The sequence below is a fragment of the Vicugna pacos genome, chromosome 32 (genome assembly GCF_048564905.1).
Source record: "Vicugna pacos chromosome 32, VicPac4, whole genome shotgun sequence".
NCBI classification, from domain to species: domain Eukaryota; kingdom Metazoa; phylum Chordata; class Mammalia; order Artiodactyla; family Camelidae; genus Vicugna; species Vicugna pacos.
In genome coordinates this window covers 8,317,334-8,332,963 of record NC_133018.1, presented here as the reverse complement: position 1 = coordinate 8,332,963, position 15,630 = coordinate 8,317,334, and the positions used below count along the sequence as shown (strand labels likewise).

Below are 15,630 nucleotides of genomic sequence, written 5' to 3'. Positions count from 1 at the left end.
GACCTCAGGAACCCTTTAAGAATATCAGATGTTCAGTCTTTCTCCCTAGAGACTGACTGAGAAGCAAGACCCGGGAACCCTCAGTGATGAACACTTTCTAAAACTCAGACCTCTGATTGGCCTCTTCTGAGTGGTGCTAGGAATAAACCAAGCTTACATTTATACCAGACAGCAAGAATGAGTAGAGAGAGAAAAAATTAACCAAAATAAGTATTTTCTGAAAGTTTATTAAATTCTGATAAGTGTGCCAAACACACACACAGACAGGTTTATGAAAGGTGGGAGTTGACAGCCACTAGGGGAAACCAGTTCTCAAGTGTGTCCATAGGGAAAGAAGTTTGGAGTAGTTTATCAAGGTTAAAGATTAGCGCATGTGCATGCATGTGCGCGCGCACGGGCGCACACACACAAAATGAAGACATTCACTGTGCAAAGAGGAAAAGTTAATTTCTATTAACTTTGTCCGTGGACTTTATTGAGGAAAACAGCTAATGACAGTTAGAGGTTAGAGCTAGATAAGGCTCTACATAAGAAATAGGACCTTGATCTAAACCTTGGAAAGAAATTTGAACAGGGAATCCAAAAATACAATGCATGATGGAATATCTCAAGCAGGGAGAATAGGAGTGAGGGGTGGGCAAAGATGTAGAGGTCAGTTGGGGTCATCTTCTGAAGGGCTTTGGGTGCCAGGCTACTTCTATAAGCTATGGGGAGCCGTGGAAGGATTTTGAGTAGAGTAGAGATATGAAGAAAGATTTTAAGATGATTTCCCCTCAAAATGAAGTCCTTCTAAATTCCTGTCCCATAATATGCAGTGTAAAATGTGGGTTCCCTGGTCAAATATGTTTGGAAGATGCCGTATCCCTATCTCAGTAGGTATTAATGCATATTAACTGGCAAAGGCACTGACAAGTCCTGCAAGGGAAAAAAATGTTTAATTCTTACTTAACCCAGCATTTCCCAAACCCATTTGACCACAGATTGTATATAGATTTGAGATAAAACTTATTATCATTTCAGACATTCTAGAGAACATAGCTAGAAAATTCCTATTTTTAAGAAGATTAATTGACTATAGAGATTTTGAGATTTTGGGGGTTTCCTCCAGGGCAACCCTCTTTGCCAAAGACCTTGTTTCTTTGAAAGAGGAGTCCTGGGGCACAGTCCCCAAGATACAACAGAATCAGCAAGGATCAGAAGATTGTGAAGAGGCCCCTCCCCACTCTTGGGATGGCCAATGGCCTCTTCCCTGGCCCCCTCCTCATCCCAGCCACGGTGGACGCACGGCAAAATGAACAAACTGTGGTTCCAACATTCATGCATTTTGGTGACATTAGCAATTCATCTGGGCAACATAATATAAACCCTTTTTATGGGTCACAGTCAAAAAAACTCAAAGGACTAAAAATGCCTGTTTAATGACTCCATAAAAATAAGTTATCCAATTTGTATACTGGTTTCTTCCCCATTTTTGCAAAACTTCTTTAAAAATACCAAGGCTAGCAAAGAGTCAAGCCTCAAAGGGTTTTACCAACAGTAAAAATGAATACCAACATTTTGTCTAATACTGTTTATTTTTTAGGCACTTTATCCTGTTACTTTCTCAAAGCCCCCTTGTAATATAGGTAGGGAAGACATTATGATCCCTCTTTTCACAGCTGTGGAAACTGAGGCCCAAAAGGTACTGAGACTTGGATAACCTCAGTGGTGGGGAATTGGGAACTGGAAATCAGGACAGCTGACTCCGCACAACCATGCTCTTAGGAAATGAGAATCAAAGACACAGCCTAGTTAAGGGTCCAAGGCTTCATAAACTTGACTTGTCCCTACTGTGTCCTGGGTACTTTATACCCATGGTGTCTAATGCCCACACTCTGATGTAAGTGTGCTTATACCCATTTTACAGATGAGGAAACAGAGGCCCAGTGATGTGAAGTGTTCTTGTCCATAGTCGCACAGCTCAAAAGTTAAAGCCGGGACTCTGTCTAAATATATGTACCAGTATTTCAGGAATGTTATTAGTCTGTCCATCCCAACTTCTTAATTAGTAATAATAATCAGTATCAGTTAAGTAGTCTGGTCATTACATCATACACATCACTTTCCTTACAACCTCAGAATCAGTCCATGAGTCTAGGACAGCCGCTGGACAGAAAGGGAAACAAATTTGATTCAATGAAGTAGAGCGTCTGGGCGAGTGTGGGGTGAAGTCAGGATTTGAGTCTGGGAATAGATCTCCAGAAGGGGTCTCATGGCATACACTCTGACCCAGGAAGACTCTCAGGGGCCCTCATCTCCTTTCCCACTGCTAGGATGATGGTCTACAGCGGGCTGACCAACAAGTCTGCTCTTCTCTACGACTCCCTCCAAACCGAGAGCGTCCCCTTTGAGGGCCTGCTAAGTGACGGCCACACCATCCGCATCGAATTCACTTCTGACCAGGCGCGGGCAACCTCCGCCTTCAACATCCGGTTCGAGGGTGAGGGTCCCGGGGGTCACCCCCTCTCCTGGAGTGGTGGTGTGGCAGTTGGGGAAGCATGGTGGGGCTAGGCCTGGGTCCTGGGAGGTACAAATCTGACCTGCTAAGGATGGGCTGGGGGCAGTGGTTAGACTGGCCCTTGGACTTCCAAAGGCCACCTCCGCAGGGTTGGGAGGGCAAGAGGTTCTTATTCTCATTTTAGATGTGAAAATAACAAGGCCCAAGAAGCCAAGTGAGTGGCCCAAGGGCCCCCAGCAGGTCAGCTGGAACTAGACTGTGAGGTCCGGCACCTGTTTCCCTTGGGGCTTCCCTGTGAGCAGCAAGAGGGGCCCCTGCTTCTGAGACACAGCACTGTGAGCGGCCCCTGACTCATCTGAGTGACTGCCCTTTCTCTGTCCCCAACGCAGCCTTTGAAAAAGGCCACTGCTACGAGCCCTACATTCAGAACGGGAACTTCACCACATCCGACCCAACCTATAACATCGGGACGATAGTGGAGTTTACCTGCGACCCTGGCCACTCTCTGGAGCAGGGCCCGGCCATCATTGAGTGCATCAACGTGCGGGACCCGTACTGGAACGACACAGAGCCCCTGTGCAGAGGTGAGTGGGTCCCCGCCCTCCTCCCGGAGCGCACAGGGCCCTCCACCCCTTCAGATGAACAGGCCCAGCTTGTATACCAATTTTAGGTTTAGAGCTCTTCTCAGGGCTCACTCTCCTTTGGGTCAGGTTTGCTGCTGGTCCTTGAGAAAATTACAAAATGGCTACACTTAAAAATGTGCCCCTGTCACAGCAAAAAAAAATGTGACAATGTATATATGTATGTTCATATGTAACTGAAAAATTGTGCTCTACACTGGAAATTGACACAACATTGTAAAATGACTATAACTCAATAAGAAATATTTTAAAAAATAAAAATAAAAATAAAAAGGTACCCCTTTGTCCAGGCATATGGCCCCATCGTGTACAGGTTGGTGAGCAGACCACTGCATGGATTTCAACTCCTACATGTGCTGTGCACACTTGTGCAGTGCACAACCCACCCAACAACACATGGCAGCCCTGAGTCTCATTAATAATGATAATAATGATAACAGTAGTTGTTAACAGGAGTGCACAAGCTGTGTTACAGGCACCCTGTCTGTGCATTATCTGATTTAATCCTCACTCCAACTCTGTAAGGTACATGTTACTATTTACAGATGCGGAAACAGAAACTGAAAAGACAGCCTCAGAACACACTGAGGGTAATTGACAGAGGCAGGAAAGGAAGTCTGGGCTCTCTGTTCTCAGAGACCTGTGCTCTGAGCCCCTCTGGACAATGTCGGCTGTGTGGGACCTTCATCTACATGGGTTTCCAGTGCCCTGCCCTCCCCACTTCTCCACATTCAAGGTCAATGAGCCATCCTGAGCCTGGACTCAATGTGGGGAAGGTGGGGTGATGAAGAGAGCCCTCGCCCCTGGTAGCTGCCGCCCGGATGGCGGTTGGTGTGAAATCACAGCCTTGCCGTGGTGAGGGATTGATCCCTCTATTAAATGTGCTGGTTTAACAGAGCGGAATTTATTGGTGCTTTGGCCTCTGCCTTATTGAGAACTTTCCAAAGGGGTAAACACAGAGTGAAATTTAAAGGACCAAGCACCAGGTGCGGCCACATCTCCACTCCCAGTTCAGAGCCAAGGGCCTTCCACAGTCACATGAACTGAGGATCACTGGATGCTTACCTTGTGCCAGGTGCTGTGCTGCATTTGGCATCTGTGAGCTCAGTCAAGCCTCAGAATAACCCAGTGAAGTCAGCACTGTTGTTTCTCCCTGCTGTCCAGAGCGGGGGAGCTGAGGCTTCAAGAGTTATATGCCTTGTCACCGAGCCTGTTGATGGCAGAGGCAAGACTCCAACCCAGGTCCACCTGACTCAAATGTACCATCTCCTAGTCACTACTTACCCTGCACAAGGGAGGGCAGGGGTTGGAGGGCTGAGGATTCACTAGGAACTTTGAGCTCTGTCCTTGGTCCTGAAAGAACTACAGTCATCCCTCGTTATCTGCAGGGGATCGGTCTAGGAACCCCAAAGACACCAAAACCTATGGCTGCTCAAGTCCCTTATATAAAATGCATAGTATTTTCATATAACCTATGCACATTCTCCTGTATAGTTTAAACTGTCTCTAGATTACTTACAATCCCTAATGCAATGTAAATATTATGTAAATAGTTGTAAATGCAATGGGAATGTTCTAAATACAATATAAATGCTCTGTGAATACTTGCTAGTGAGTGGCAAATTCAAGTTTTGCTTTTTGAAACTTTCTGGGTTTTTTTCAAATATTTTTGGTCCACAGTTGGTTGAATCCGTGGGTACAGAACCCATGGTATAATGTCCTTGCCCCACCTTCGCCACCCTTCTGCTCAACAGGCATGTGGCCAGCCCTGATGTAATCACTCTACACACACATATGGATTGTCTGACCTCATAGCCCACAGTCTTAAGTGCGCTGCCCGTATCTGCTTCCTTAGACGTAATGTGTGTCTGTGTGTCTGTCTGTGTCTTTTACAGCCATGTGTGGCGGGGAGCTCTCTGCTGTGGCCGGGGTGGTGCTGTCCCCAAATTGGCCAGAGCCCTATGTGGAAGGTGAAGATTGTGTCTGGAAGATCCACGTAGGGGAGGAGAAACGGATCTTCTTAGATATCCAGTTGTAAGTGTTTGTGATGAGTGGACCCCCAGTCCAGCCAGATTGGGGAAGAAATTGCTCCTGCTTTATTCTTTCAACCAATATTAATTAAGCATGTACTGTGTGTCAGGGACTGTGCAAAGGACTGAGGACCCAGTGGTGGGGAAACAACAACATCATGCATGCCCAGAAAGAGTCCATATCCTCAGGAAATTCGGTCTGCTAAGGAAGCAGGCACTAAGTGAGGAAATATGTCAGTCACAGTATACCGTAACTTTGGTCAGTGATGGACAGAATGGTGCCTGGTGCTATGAGATTCTGTAACAGGGATTGGATGTAAAGAAGAAGGTCAAAAAAGCCTTCCCTGAGGATCTGATAAAGCTCAGAACTAAAGGGTGAGTTAGAGTGAACACAATGTTAGATGAGTTAGAAGGAATAGAATGTGCAAAGGCCCTGTGGCAAGAGCCAACACAGCAGCATTTTCAAAGGACTGAATGGCCAGGATGGTCAGGAGGAGGAGGGAGGTGTAACACATTCGCTCCGGACTGTAGTAGTTTATTTTCCTACCTGTCAGCTAGACCAGAAGGTCCTTGCAAGCAGGACCTGGTCTGAGTTACCTCTGTTCCAGTGTCTAACACAGAGCCTGACACACAGTAGATGGTCAGGAAATGCTTGCTGAATGAAGAAATGCTGTAATGAATGGACTTACCTGACTGTGGCTGTTTCTGATACTCAGTGGGAGTACCTATTAGATGCTCCATCTAGACCTTTCCCCCTCTAACCTCCCAGGGATCAAGAGAAGGGGACAGAGACAAATAGGGGTGTCTAGAAAGCAGAAAAGAGCGTTCCAGCAGACCCAGACACGTGGCTGGGACAGTGGGGGGATGCTAAGTTTGGAAGAGCCTCTTTGCGTGCAGCCAGGGCCTCTGGGGGTCAGCTCGCCCCTCAAGCCTGAAGTAGAAACCCACTTGGCTGGGAAGCGGGACTTGGGTTGCCTGGCTCTGCAGCGGAGGCTTGCAAGAGGGAAAGTTATTTGCAAAATTACGAGTGACTGTCTTTGAAGCTGTTCTCTAGCGGTAGTGGAAAGGTCCTCAGAGGCTGTCACAGGACCCCCTGCTCCAGCTGAGTCACAGACTTACAGACTCTGCACAGTTGCCTCATGTGGCTTTGGGGCCAGGACAGCCTGGTCAGAATTCCATCCCCTCCGTTTCCAGCTCTGTGACGTTTGGCTCCTCTCTGGGCCTCATTTTTTTGTTTTTTGTTTTTAAATCTGTAATGAGGTTCCTGGAACATGAGTGTTTTATGGCTGCTGGAGGCAGGTTTTAAGCATCCCTTGCACAGTGCCCCCCTTACTCATTCCTCAATGAGGTTACACCCCTTTTCTTCCTTTCTCATCTGTCTGGCCTCTAGAATCTGGAATAACTTGCTCATTCATTCAAGATAAATTTTTTGAGTGTCTGCTAGGAGCCAGGCAGTTTTAGGCACTGAAAAGACTCTGATCTTTGCCCCTTCAGCAGTAAGACTTATGTTGGATTGGCTGGTTTCGATGAACTCTGAAGAAAAAAGAAAAAACTAAGAACTGTGCGAGCACTAGGCTAAGTGCTGGAGGAACGGTTTTGAGAAAAGCAAGCAGTCTGTGCCCTCACTGTCTAGTGGGTGAAGAGGACAAGAAACTATGTGCAGTGTGATAAGGGTAATGATGGGGAGGGGAGGCAGCTGAGGGAGCCTGAGTGAAATCTTAGAGGGCTTCCAAGAGAAAGTGACTTCTAAGCTGAGATGAAAGAGGGTATAGGCAGGTGATGAAGGGAAAGGAAGCATATCTGGACAGTGAGAACAGATGTGCAAAGCCTGGAAATTACAGAGAGGGTGGTTGCCTTGTGACTTAAAGGGAGTTTAATGTGGCTGGAGCATGGAGGTTGGGTAGGGGTTACAGAGGGAAGGCGTCCAAGGGAGGCCCAGGGGTATTCTGAGCTAAAGCTGCAAGTTGGAAACTCTGTTCTAAAGCTGCTTCCTCTAGGAAGCCTTCTGTGGCTCCCCATTGCCCTCATAATAAATAGAAACTTATGGTCCCCATCAGTGAGCACCCCAGCACCAGGAGTTGCTGGGCAAACCACCTCAGTCTTCAGCCAGGAGAAGAGGAAATCAGCTCCTGATATCCTGGCTTCTCTTGCAGAAGGTCCCCCAGCTCCATGCCCCGAAACATTGTCTGTGGTCCCCTCCCCTCTGCCCAGCTCAGCTATCCTCTCCTCCACGTGCTCCCCTTACAGACGGGATTGCTTCACCAAGACTAGGCCCCGTCTCCCTTGGTATTAGAGGCCTGGAAGAGGAAACAGGAAAATAGGAACCTTGCTTTCGTCCCCTCTAGGCATCAAGTATTCAATTAACCTTCAGCTTGACACCAGCTGGGGTTTTATTTCCACTGCAAAGCACAGGACGGGGCAGCCAAGCCAGGAACTTGGAGCAGTTTAAACAGAAATCCTCCCCCAACCCCAAGCCAGGCCACCACCGGCATTAGCGTCGGGAAAGGAACCCTTGCAAGGAGCAGACTTTCTTCTGATCATCTTGGCAACACTAGATGTGAGTGTTAACTGGAAGAGAGGGCCCCTGGCTTCCTTCTTCCGTGCCCTGACAGTGATCCCTGAGCAACCCTGGACCCGTCACCTGGCCTCTCTGGGCTTCACTTTCTTTCTCTACAAAGTAATGAGTTGCCTTCAATAGAGAGGGTGGAAACACAGACTCCCGCAGGGCCAGGCAAGTAACATAAAATGGGAATGGGGGGCTGGTATGAGACAGCGTGGAGGGAAGGGAACTGTGATGGATTGGGAAGAACGTCCTCACCTAAATTCAATTTTGTTAAAAAAATAATGCCCTCCCCCGTATCTGCTGGATGGATTCAGACTTGAGAGATCGTAAGTCTAGCCTGTGGTTAAGGTCCTTTCTCATGGAGGTGATAAAGAAAGCCGTTTCCATCACTGAGTACTTACTGTTTGCAAGGTTCTTTCCAAACATTAATTAATTTACTCTTCAGAGTAATCCTATGAGTTCAGTACAGCAATTATATTCAACTTGTATCCACCTGCTTTCTTCCCTTTTCACTTGGATGTGTCTAAGAGGCATCTCCGACGAAGTGCCCCTTGATTCTCTTTCTCCAGACTCTTTCACGTCATGTTCCCCGTCTCAGTGGGGAGTCAGCTGCTCAGACCAAAAAGATACAGCATTAATTCGAGAGCAGTAGAATGCTGGTAAATGTGCAGCAAGTAGGGCGGGGAACAACTCCTTATTTGTAACGTCTGCCAATTTCCCTGGTGTGAATACTCCCACTGTGATCAATTTCAGGCAACCAACACAATGCCCACAGGCTCAGCATGTGCCTGGTCATTTCACAGTCCGCTCTTAGGACCCAGAAGGAGCCACCAGCTCCAGCACACTCGCTGTGAACTGGATTCGTCCCTTTCTCTCACACCCTGTCCCTAAGTCCTCAGTACATCTGTTGATTCTACCCAAGAGTCAAAACCTGCCCCGAGTTCAGGCACTTCAGACACCCCCATGACCACCACCGTGGTCCAAGCCACCGCTGATTCATCCTAGGATTATAGCAGAGCTTCCTCCCTGGTCTCCCTGCTCCTGCTTTTGTCCCCTTGCGAGCTGTTTTTTTCATTGAAGTATAGTTGATTTGCAATGTTGTTAGTTTCTGGTGTACAGCATAGTGATTCAGTATACATACATATATTCTTGTTCATATGGTTTTTCGTTATAGGGCATTATAAGCTATTGAATATAGTTCCGTGTGCTATACAGTAAGATCTTGTTGTTTATCTGTTCTGTAAATAGTAGTTTGTATCAACTAGTCCCAAACTCCTAGTTTATCCCTCCACCCCGCCATTTCCCCCCTGGTTAACCATAAGTTTGTTTTCTGTGTCTGTGAGTCTGTTTCTGTTTTGTAAATAAATTCATTTATGTCATTTTTCTTTTAGATTCCGCATATAAGTGATCTCATGTGATATTTGTCTTTCTCTGACTCACTTCCCTTGGGGGCTGTTTTTCACCCAACACCCTGAGTGACCCTGCTGAAACCTGAGGCAGATCACATCATGCTCTGCTTCAAATGTCGCAGTAGCGCCTCATTTTATTCAGAGTAAGAGCCAAAGCTCTTACAAAAGCCCTGTGTGATCTGGCCCTGGTTACGGCTCCTGCTTCATTTCTTTCCATTCTCCTCCTTGCTTTCTCTGGCCACACTGGCCTCCTTGCTGTTCCGTAAACATACCTCAGGTCCTTTGCACTGGCTGTCTCTTTCCTCCTCACCTCCTGATGCTCTCTCTGTCCTGAATATCTGCATAGCTCACTCCCTAGCTTCCTGCAGGTCTCTGCTCCCTTGTGGCCTCCTCTGAGATATCCTTCAACATCCTTATCTAAATTAGCAGGACATGGAGAAAAAGCTTCCCCAGGGACACTTAGTAATGTCTGGTGGCATTTCTAGGTTGCCATAATTGGAGGGAAAGATGCTACTGGCATCTGATGGGTGGAGGCCAGGGATGCTGCTAAACAACCTGCCAAGCACAGGGCAGCCCCCTCCACAAAGAATTAGCTGATGCCAAATGTCAGTGATGCTGTAGTAGAAGAACTCTGATCTATGCTGAGCTGAGACCAAAGTACAGACAGCAGATGGGCAACACTGGAGGGAACAGTGTTCCAGCTGAAAGGAACAGCATGTGCTAAGGTCCAGAAGCAGGAAAATTTGTCTGTAACGTGGGATGTGTGCTGAGCACTTAGTTTATCCATGGCATTCACATCCCAGGCACCTTCACAGTGAGCACATACAGTGGGTCCTCTTATTATCTCCATTTTACAGATGCGTAAACTGAGGCTCGTAGAGATAGAAAAATGACTTTGATCACACAGCCGGGAACTGGCAGAGCTAGGATTTGAACTCTGCCTGCCAGGTCTCCAGGGTCTGGAGTCCTCACTGGCCCTTGAGAGGAGCTGGAGGAGGCCCTGCGCACCTGGAGCTCAGTGATACAGGAGGCGCGGCGTCAAGGAGGAAGCAGTGGAATCAGGCAGGGTCTCGAAGGCTGCATTTGGGGAGTCTGGACTTGCCCACGGTGGGCAGCAGCGGAAGGATTTTAAGCAGTTAACAGGACTAAAGCTTTGCAGAAGGGAGCTGGGCCCTCAGGTCACCGGCCCAAGGCTCTCCCCGGCAGACTGTGACACATGCTTGGCAGGGTGGCATCTGGACTTGGCACCCCCTTCCTCCCACAGAGGGAGTGAAAATAGCCTCTCACCAGCAAGGAGTAAGTGGGGCCGAGGAGCTGCGGGGTTTAATTTATCTTGCTTGGTTTCCACTGACAGTTTTCGTAAACCAATTTGGGTTTGATAGTAAAAATAATTCCGTCCTTGGGGCCCCTCACAAGGCCTGAGTGTTTGCAGTTGCTACGTATCACATGGGCGAGGGGGAAGGAGTTTGCACTGCCGACTGAGCCAGGAAGGTGGCCCATAGTAGGTGCTGGGCAGCACTGGCTGAGTCGTGAGGATTTATGCCCTGTGTGCCGGATGAGAGGGGACTTTTCTCCCCGTCACCTACTGGGCAGATCTGTTGATGCTCTGGGCGTTAGGATAATGGTTCTAATTAGTCATCACTTATGAAGGACCTAATGTGTGCTCGGCCCTGAGCTGCGTGGTTTATACCCATGAGCAATGATGAACTTGAACATGATTACGTAGAGATAATAATTACATAAATTAGAGCTAATGTGAGGAGAGAGCATTACAGAGAGGTAATTACCCAAATGTAGAGATGATGTGCAAAGCACATCACGTAGGGTCTGGCTTGTAGTTGGCACCTCATCAATGAAGACTTCAAATGCCAGGAATCCTCAGCAGACAGCTACTGTCATTACCACTTTATGGGTTCAGGAATGACAGCACAGAGAGGTGAAGTGGTTTCCTCAGGTCACACAGCCGATGAAGGACAGAACCAGAGTTTGTGCATACACCTTACCCTCCACATTTACTGACCTGAACAGCCTTTGAGGGGACCAGCTATGTCTCAGTAACAGAGCAGGGAGGCTCCTAGGCCTCCAGAAACTCCAAGGTCAGGAAGTTTCTGGAGAGGCCAGAAACAGCCTAGCGAGATGCGGGCAGACTGCTGTGGCTGGAGGAGGTGGGTGTGGAGGGAGTGGAGCACTGCATTGATCTCTGTGAGCTGGGGAGATGTCACAGAGAGGGTGACATCCAAGCAGAATTTTGAAGAGTGTCAGTCAAACTTACTGTTTGCCAGTCACCCAGTGCTTTCCCCATGCTGTCATGTAAGTCTCACCAGGAAACCTATGTGATAGCATTATAATTACCTCCCCCCATTTTACAGATGGGGAAACTGGGGCTCAGAGAGGTGATGTCACTTGTCCAGGGCCACACAGCTAAAAAGAAGCCAAGCTAGGACTTGCATCCAGATCTCTGGGGCCAAAGCCAGTGTCCTAACCACACAACAAAGTGTAGCGAGGTGCTCCAAAAGGAAGAGCTCCCTCACCCCATCTTCCAGAAGAAGAAATTGAGGCTCAGAGAGGTGCTCTTCTCCCATTTCCTGGACACCTACTGAGAATGGACATACTCCTGGAAGAAGGAAGTTTTGGGCAAGCTCCAGCTTGCCTTTCTTGACTCCATGGGGGAGCACATCCCCAAAGCTCTCCCTGTTTATGGGCCCCAGCCCAGTCCTTTAACCAGGAAATAAAAGGACCCAGTAACTGTATGATTGATAGCTGGGTCATACTTCTCTTCAGCTGCTGCCAGCCTGTTCTGTGCTAAGTTAATTCCAAGCCCTAAAAATTAAGTGCCTTGTCCAGAGGCACTTCCGTCCTTCAAACAGAGATATAGTTGCTTTGGGTGGTAAGAACTCAGCTTGAGAGCCAAACAAGAAGGGAGAGTCAAGAGTTAAGGGTCGGGTTAGGGGGATGGGTATAGCTCAGTGGTGGGAGCGCCTGCTTAGCATGCACAAGGTCCTGGGTTCAATCCCTAGTACCTCCATAAAAAAGAAAAAAAGAAGAGTTAAAGGCAGTGCTGGCCCCAGGGGCACAGATTTCCAGACACCAGCAGAAATCATGGGATAATTGGCCACAATAGAAATACAAGCTTTGCAATCCATTAGTGGAGGGGAGATGGGATTTCCCAGAGCCCAGGGTTTTAAGGAATCTGAGAAGGAACAGCACAGTTCAGAGTCCAAATTCCATCACATTGCAGATGAGGAAGCTGAGACCCAGAGAAGGGAAAAGACTGTCCCAAGACCCCTCTATCAGTCAGCTCTTGCTGCATAACAAACGACCCCAAACTCAGTGGCATAAAACAGCAAGCTTGTATCATTTCTCATGAGTCTACGGGTCAGCAAGGTGGTTCCTCTGCTCTCATCTGGCTCACTTCTGTGGCTGCTGGCAGCTGTGGGATGGATAGGTGGCTCTGTAGATCGTGACTGGGGCAGGTTGGTTGTCAGTCTAGGCAGGCCTAGCCTCGGATGGCTCACCCCTGTCACACATGTCTCTCATCCTCCAACAGCTAGCTTGGGCTCCCTCCCAAGGTGACTGGTGAAAAGAGCAGAAGCCTTCAGGGCCTCTTGAGTGACCCTAGACTGGGAATTGGTCCAGCATCATCTCCCATACTCTGTGGCGAGTCACAGAGCAAGGACCAGCCCGGACTGAAGGGGTGGAGAAACAAGACTCCACCTCTTGGTGGCAGATGCTTCGAAGCCTCGTGGCAAAGGATATGGACGTGGAAGAGGGCAGAGCTTTGAAATCATTTCTGCATTCATGCTACCCCAGCCAAAGAAGAGTAAGGGTTAGAACTCGGGTCTCCTGGCCCCAGTCCAAAGCTCCAGATGACATCTTGGTGCACAACTGACCCTACAAGGTGGCCATTATTATCCCCATTTTACAGCTGAGGAAACCAAGCCTCAGAGAGGTGAAGTAACTTGCCTGCAATCCCATAGCTAGAAAAAGAACAGGACAAGATTTATACCCACGGCTTGGTGCTTGGCCATTGTTAATTATTTTACAATTGGTGTATTCTGAGATTTTCACCTGGGAAACTGAGGCCCAGGCTGGACGACTTGTCCAGGGTCACAGGGCAGAGAAGCAGCAGAGGGGCGCCTCTCAGAGAGCTCTCCTGACACCACACCCACTCTCCCCTTAACAGGCTGTGGAGTTCGTTACAAATATACTTTTTTTTTACTTGCTAATTTTTTAAAATTGAAGTACTGTCAGTTACGATGTGTCAATTTCTGGTGTACAGAACAATGTCCCAGTGATCATTATAAATATACTTTTTCAAAGACAAAAAGATGCTCTGTTAGTTGACTTCCTGGCACTACTTAAGTCATTTACAGCTCTCAGTAATATTAGCCCCATTTTACAGGTGAGGACACTGAGGATCAGAGAGGTTAAGCCACTTTCTCGAGGTCACCCAGCTAGAAACCAGCTCACTTAGGATTTGAACCCAAAGCCCATTCTTTTAGCCCTCCTTCTCAGGATGGAGCGAAAACACCAGGTGGTTGAGGACTAATCTCTTTGTGCTCTCCCAGCAAAGCAGCTGGGAGCTGTTGGGTTTGCCCCTGGTCTGTAGTGCTGGGTGGGAAGCGTCTTCTCGGTGACCTTGCCAAAGCTCTGCCCACCACATTCTGAGATGGCTCGTTCCAGGGATGTGGGGTGATCCCGGAGGAAGGCATGTCCAATGAGGGGGTCCCTTTCTTCTTCTCTTTGGGAATAATAGGGGGAATTGGTCGAGAAAGGGAGAAAGGCAGAAGAAAGAAAAAAAGAAAGGCAGAACAGAGACTGGGTCTCATCCACATTGACACCTCCAGGGCAGCAAATCAGTCCTGGCTGCTGGTACAGCCTCCTGGGGAATTTCATCAACACTGACACCTGGGACCCACCCGCAGGGATGCCGAGGGTCTGATTGGCCTGGGGTGCAGCGAGTTGTTAAATCTCCCCAGAGATTCTCCTGTACAGCCAGGACTGAGAAGCACGGGCAAGGGCTAGGTCTGAGCTGGACGCAGACCAGTGCTTGGCGGGTATCTGGGGGGAGAAAAGGAAAAAGGAAGAAGGGGAGGAAGGAAACAGGGAAGGACATAGCAGAAAATGAGAAAACTGTTCTTTTTTTTTTTTGCTTTAATGGATCCTTTTAGGGAGCCGAAGAGATTGGTTTTCTCTGCCCTCCCTGGAGGTGACATGGTTTCTTGTCCTGCCTGCCATTTTATCAAATTAAATTGAAACCAAATTAGCGCTGGGCCAAAGGGCCCTCAGCAATTCCACGGTGTCGAGGAGGACCTGGCGCTGGCTGGGCGGCTTCGTGAAGGAGCGGAAGCCTTAGGATCTGGGCCTTCCTGGCCTCAGTTTACTTCACTGTGAAATGGGATTAATAACATGTTCTCTGACACCCTTCACCATGTGGTTGAGGGGCTATAATAAGAAAACGGGTGCAAAAGAATTCAAAACAGGTCTTTTTTTTAAGGCTTTCAAGAAAAATATAAGTATTTTTTAAAAGTTTGCTATACCTACCACTGGATTTATGAGTTCTGATTCTCTTTTTTTTCCCCCTTATTTAAACCCTACGATGTACTTAATCACCATCTCTACCATCCCGTGGAGGTCCTGCCTTAATTGCAAGATGGTGTTTTCTTTTTTTCCTTATATTAAGTTTTATTTTTCCGTCAATTTTCTCCTTGATATCCATTGTCTATTTTTCTCTGTTTTTCTGCCAAATCTTTTTTTTTAATTGAAGAGTAGTCAGTTTACAATGTGTTAATTTCTGGTGTACAGCATAATGCTTCAGTCATACATATACATACATATATTCCTTTTCATATTCTTTTTCATATAGATTACTAAAAGATGTTGACCATAGATGCCTGTGCTATACAGTAGAAACTTTATCTATTTTATATGTAATAGTTAGTGTCTGCAAATCTTGAACCCTCAATTTATCCCTTCCCATCCCCTACCCCACTGGTAACCAACTGTAAGATTGTTTTCTATGTCTGTGAATCTGTTTCTGTTTTGTAAATAAGTTCATTTGTTTTTTTCAAGATACCACATATGAATGATAGCATATGGTATTTTTCTTTCTCTTTCTGGCTTACTTCACTTAGAGTGAAAATCTCCAGATCCATCCATGTTGCTGCAAGTAGCATTATTTTATTCTCTTTTATGGCTGAGTAGTATGCCATTGTGTGTGTGCGCTTATGTGCATGCATGTGTGTGTGTGCATGTGTGTGTGTGTGTGTGTGTGTACCACAACTTCTTTATCCAGTCACAAGATGGTGTTTTCTTAGAAAAGTTTTTTAATCCCGGTGAACCTCAGTTTGCTCACCTGGAGGAAAAACCCAAAGCTGAATCTCCCATAATTCACCCATGTAAATAACACTGATTTCACCTGTGCCAAGCCCCGTGCTGAGTCTAGGGATATGAGGACAAAGGGCATGAGCCTTCCGGAAGCTCGTAGCCT

The 15,630-nt window shown here is 47.4% G+C and overlaps 1 protein-coding gene across 1 annotated transcript in view; it reads left to right on the top strand.

Moving 5' to 3' along the window:
• The window catches only part of SEZ6L (seizure related 6 homolog like), a 60,616-nt gene that overhangs the window by 11,880 nt on the left and 33,106 nt on the right, over window positions 1-15,630 (top strand). Inside the window, exons 6-8 of the mRNA XM_031692649.2 lie at window positions 2,313-2,479; window positions 2,887-3,081; window positions 5,034-5,172. Coding sequence (XP_031548509.2) covers window positions 2,313-2,479; window positions 2,887-3,081; window positions 5,034-5,172 — 501 coding nt within the window. The remainder of the gene's footprint in view (window positions 1-2,312; window positions 2,480-2,886; window positions 3,082-5,033; window positions 5,173-15,630) is intronic.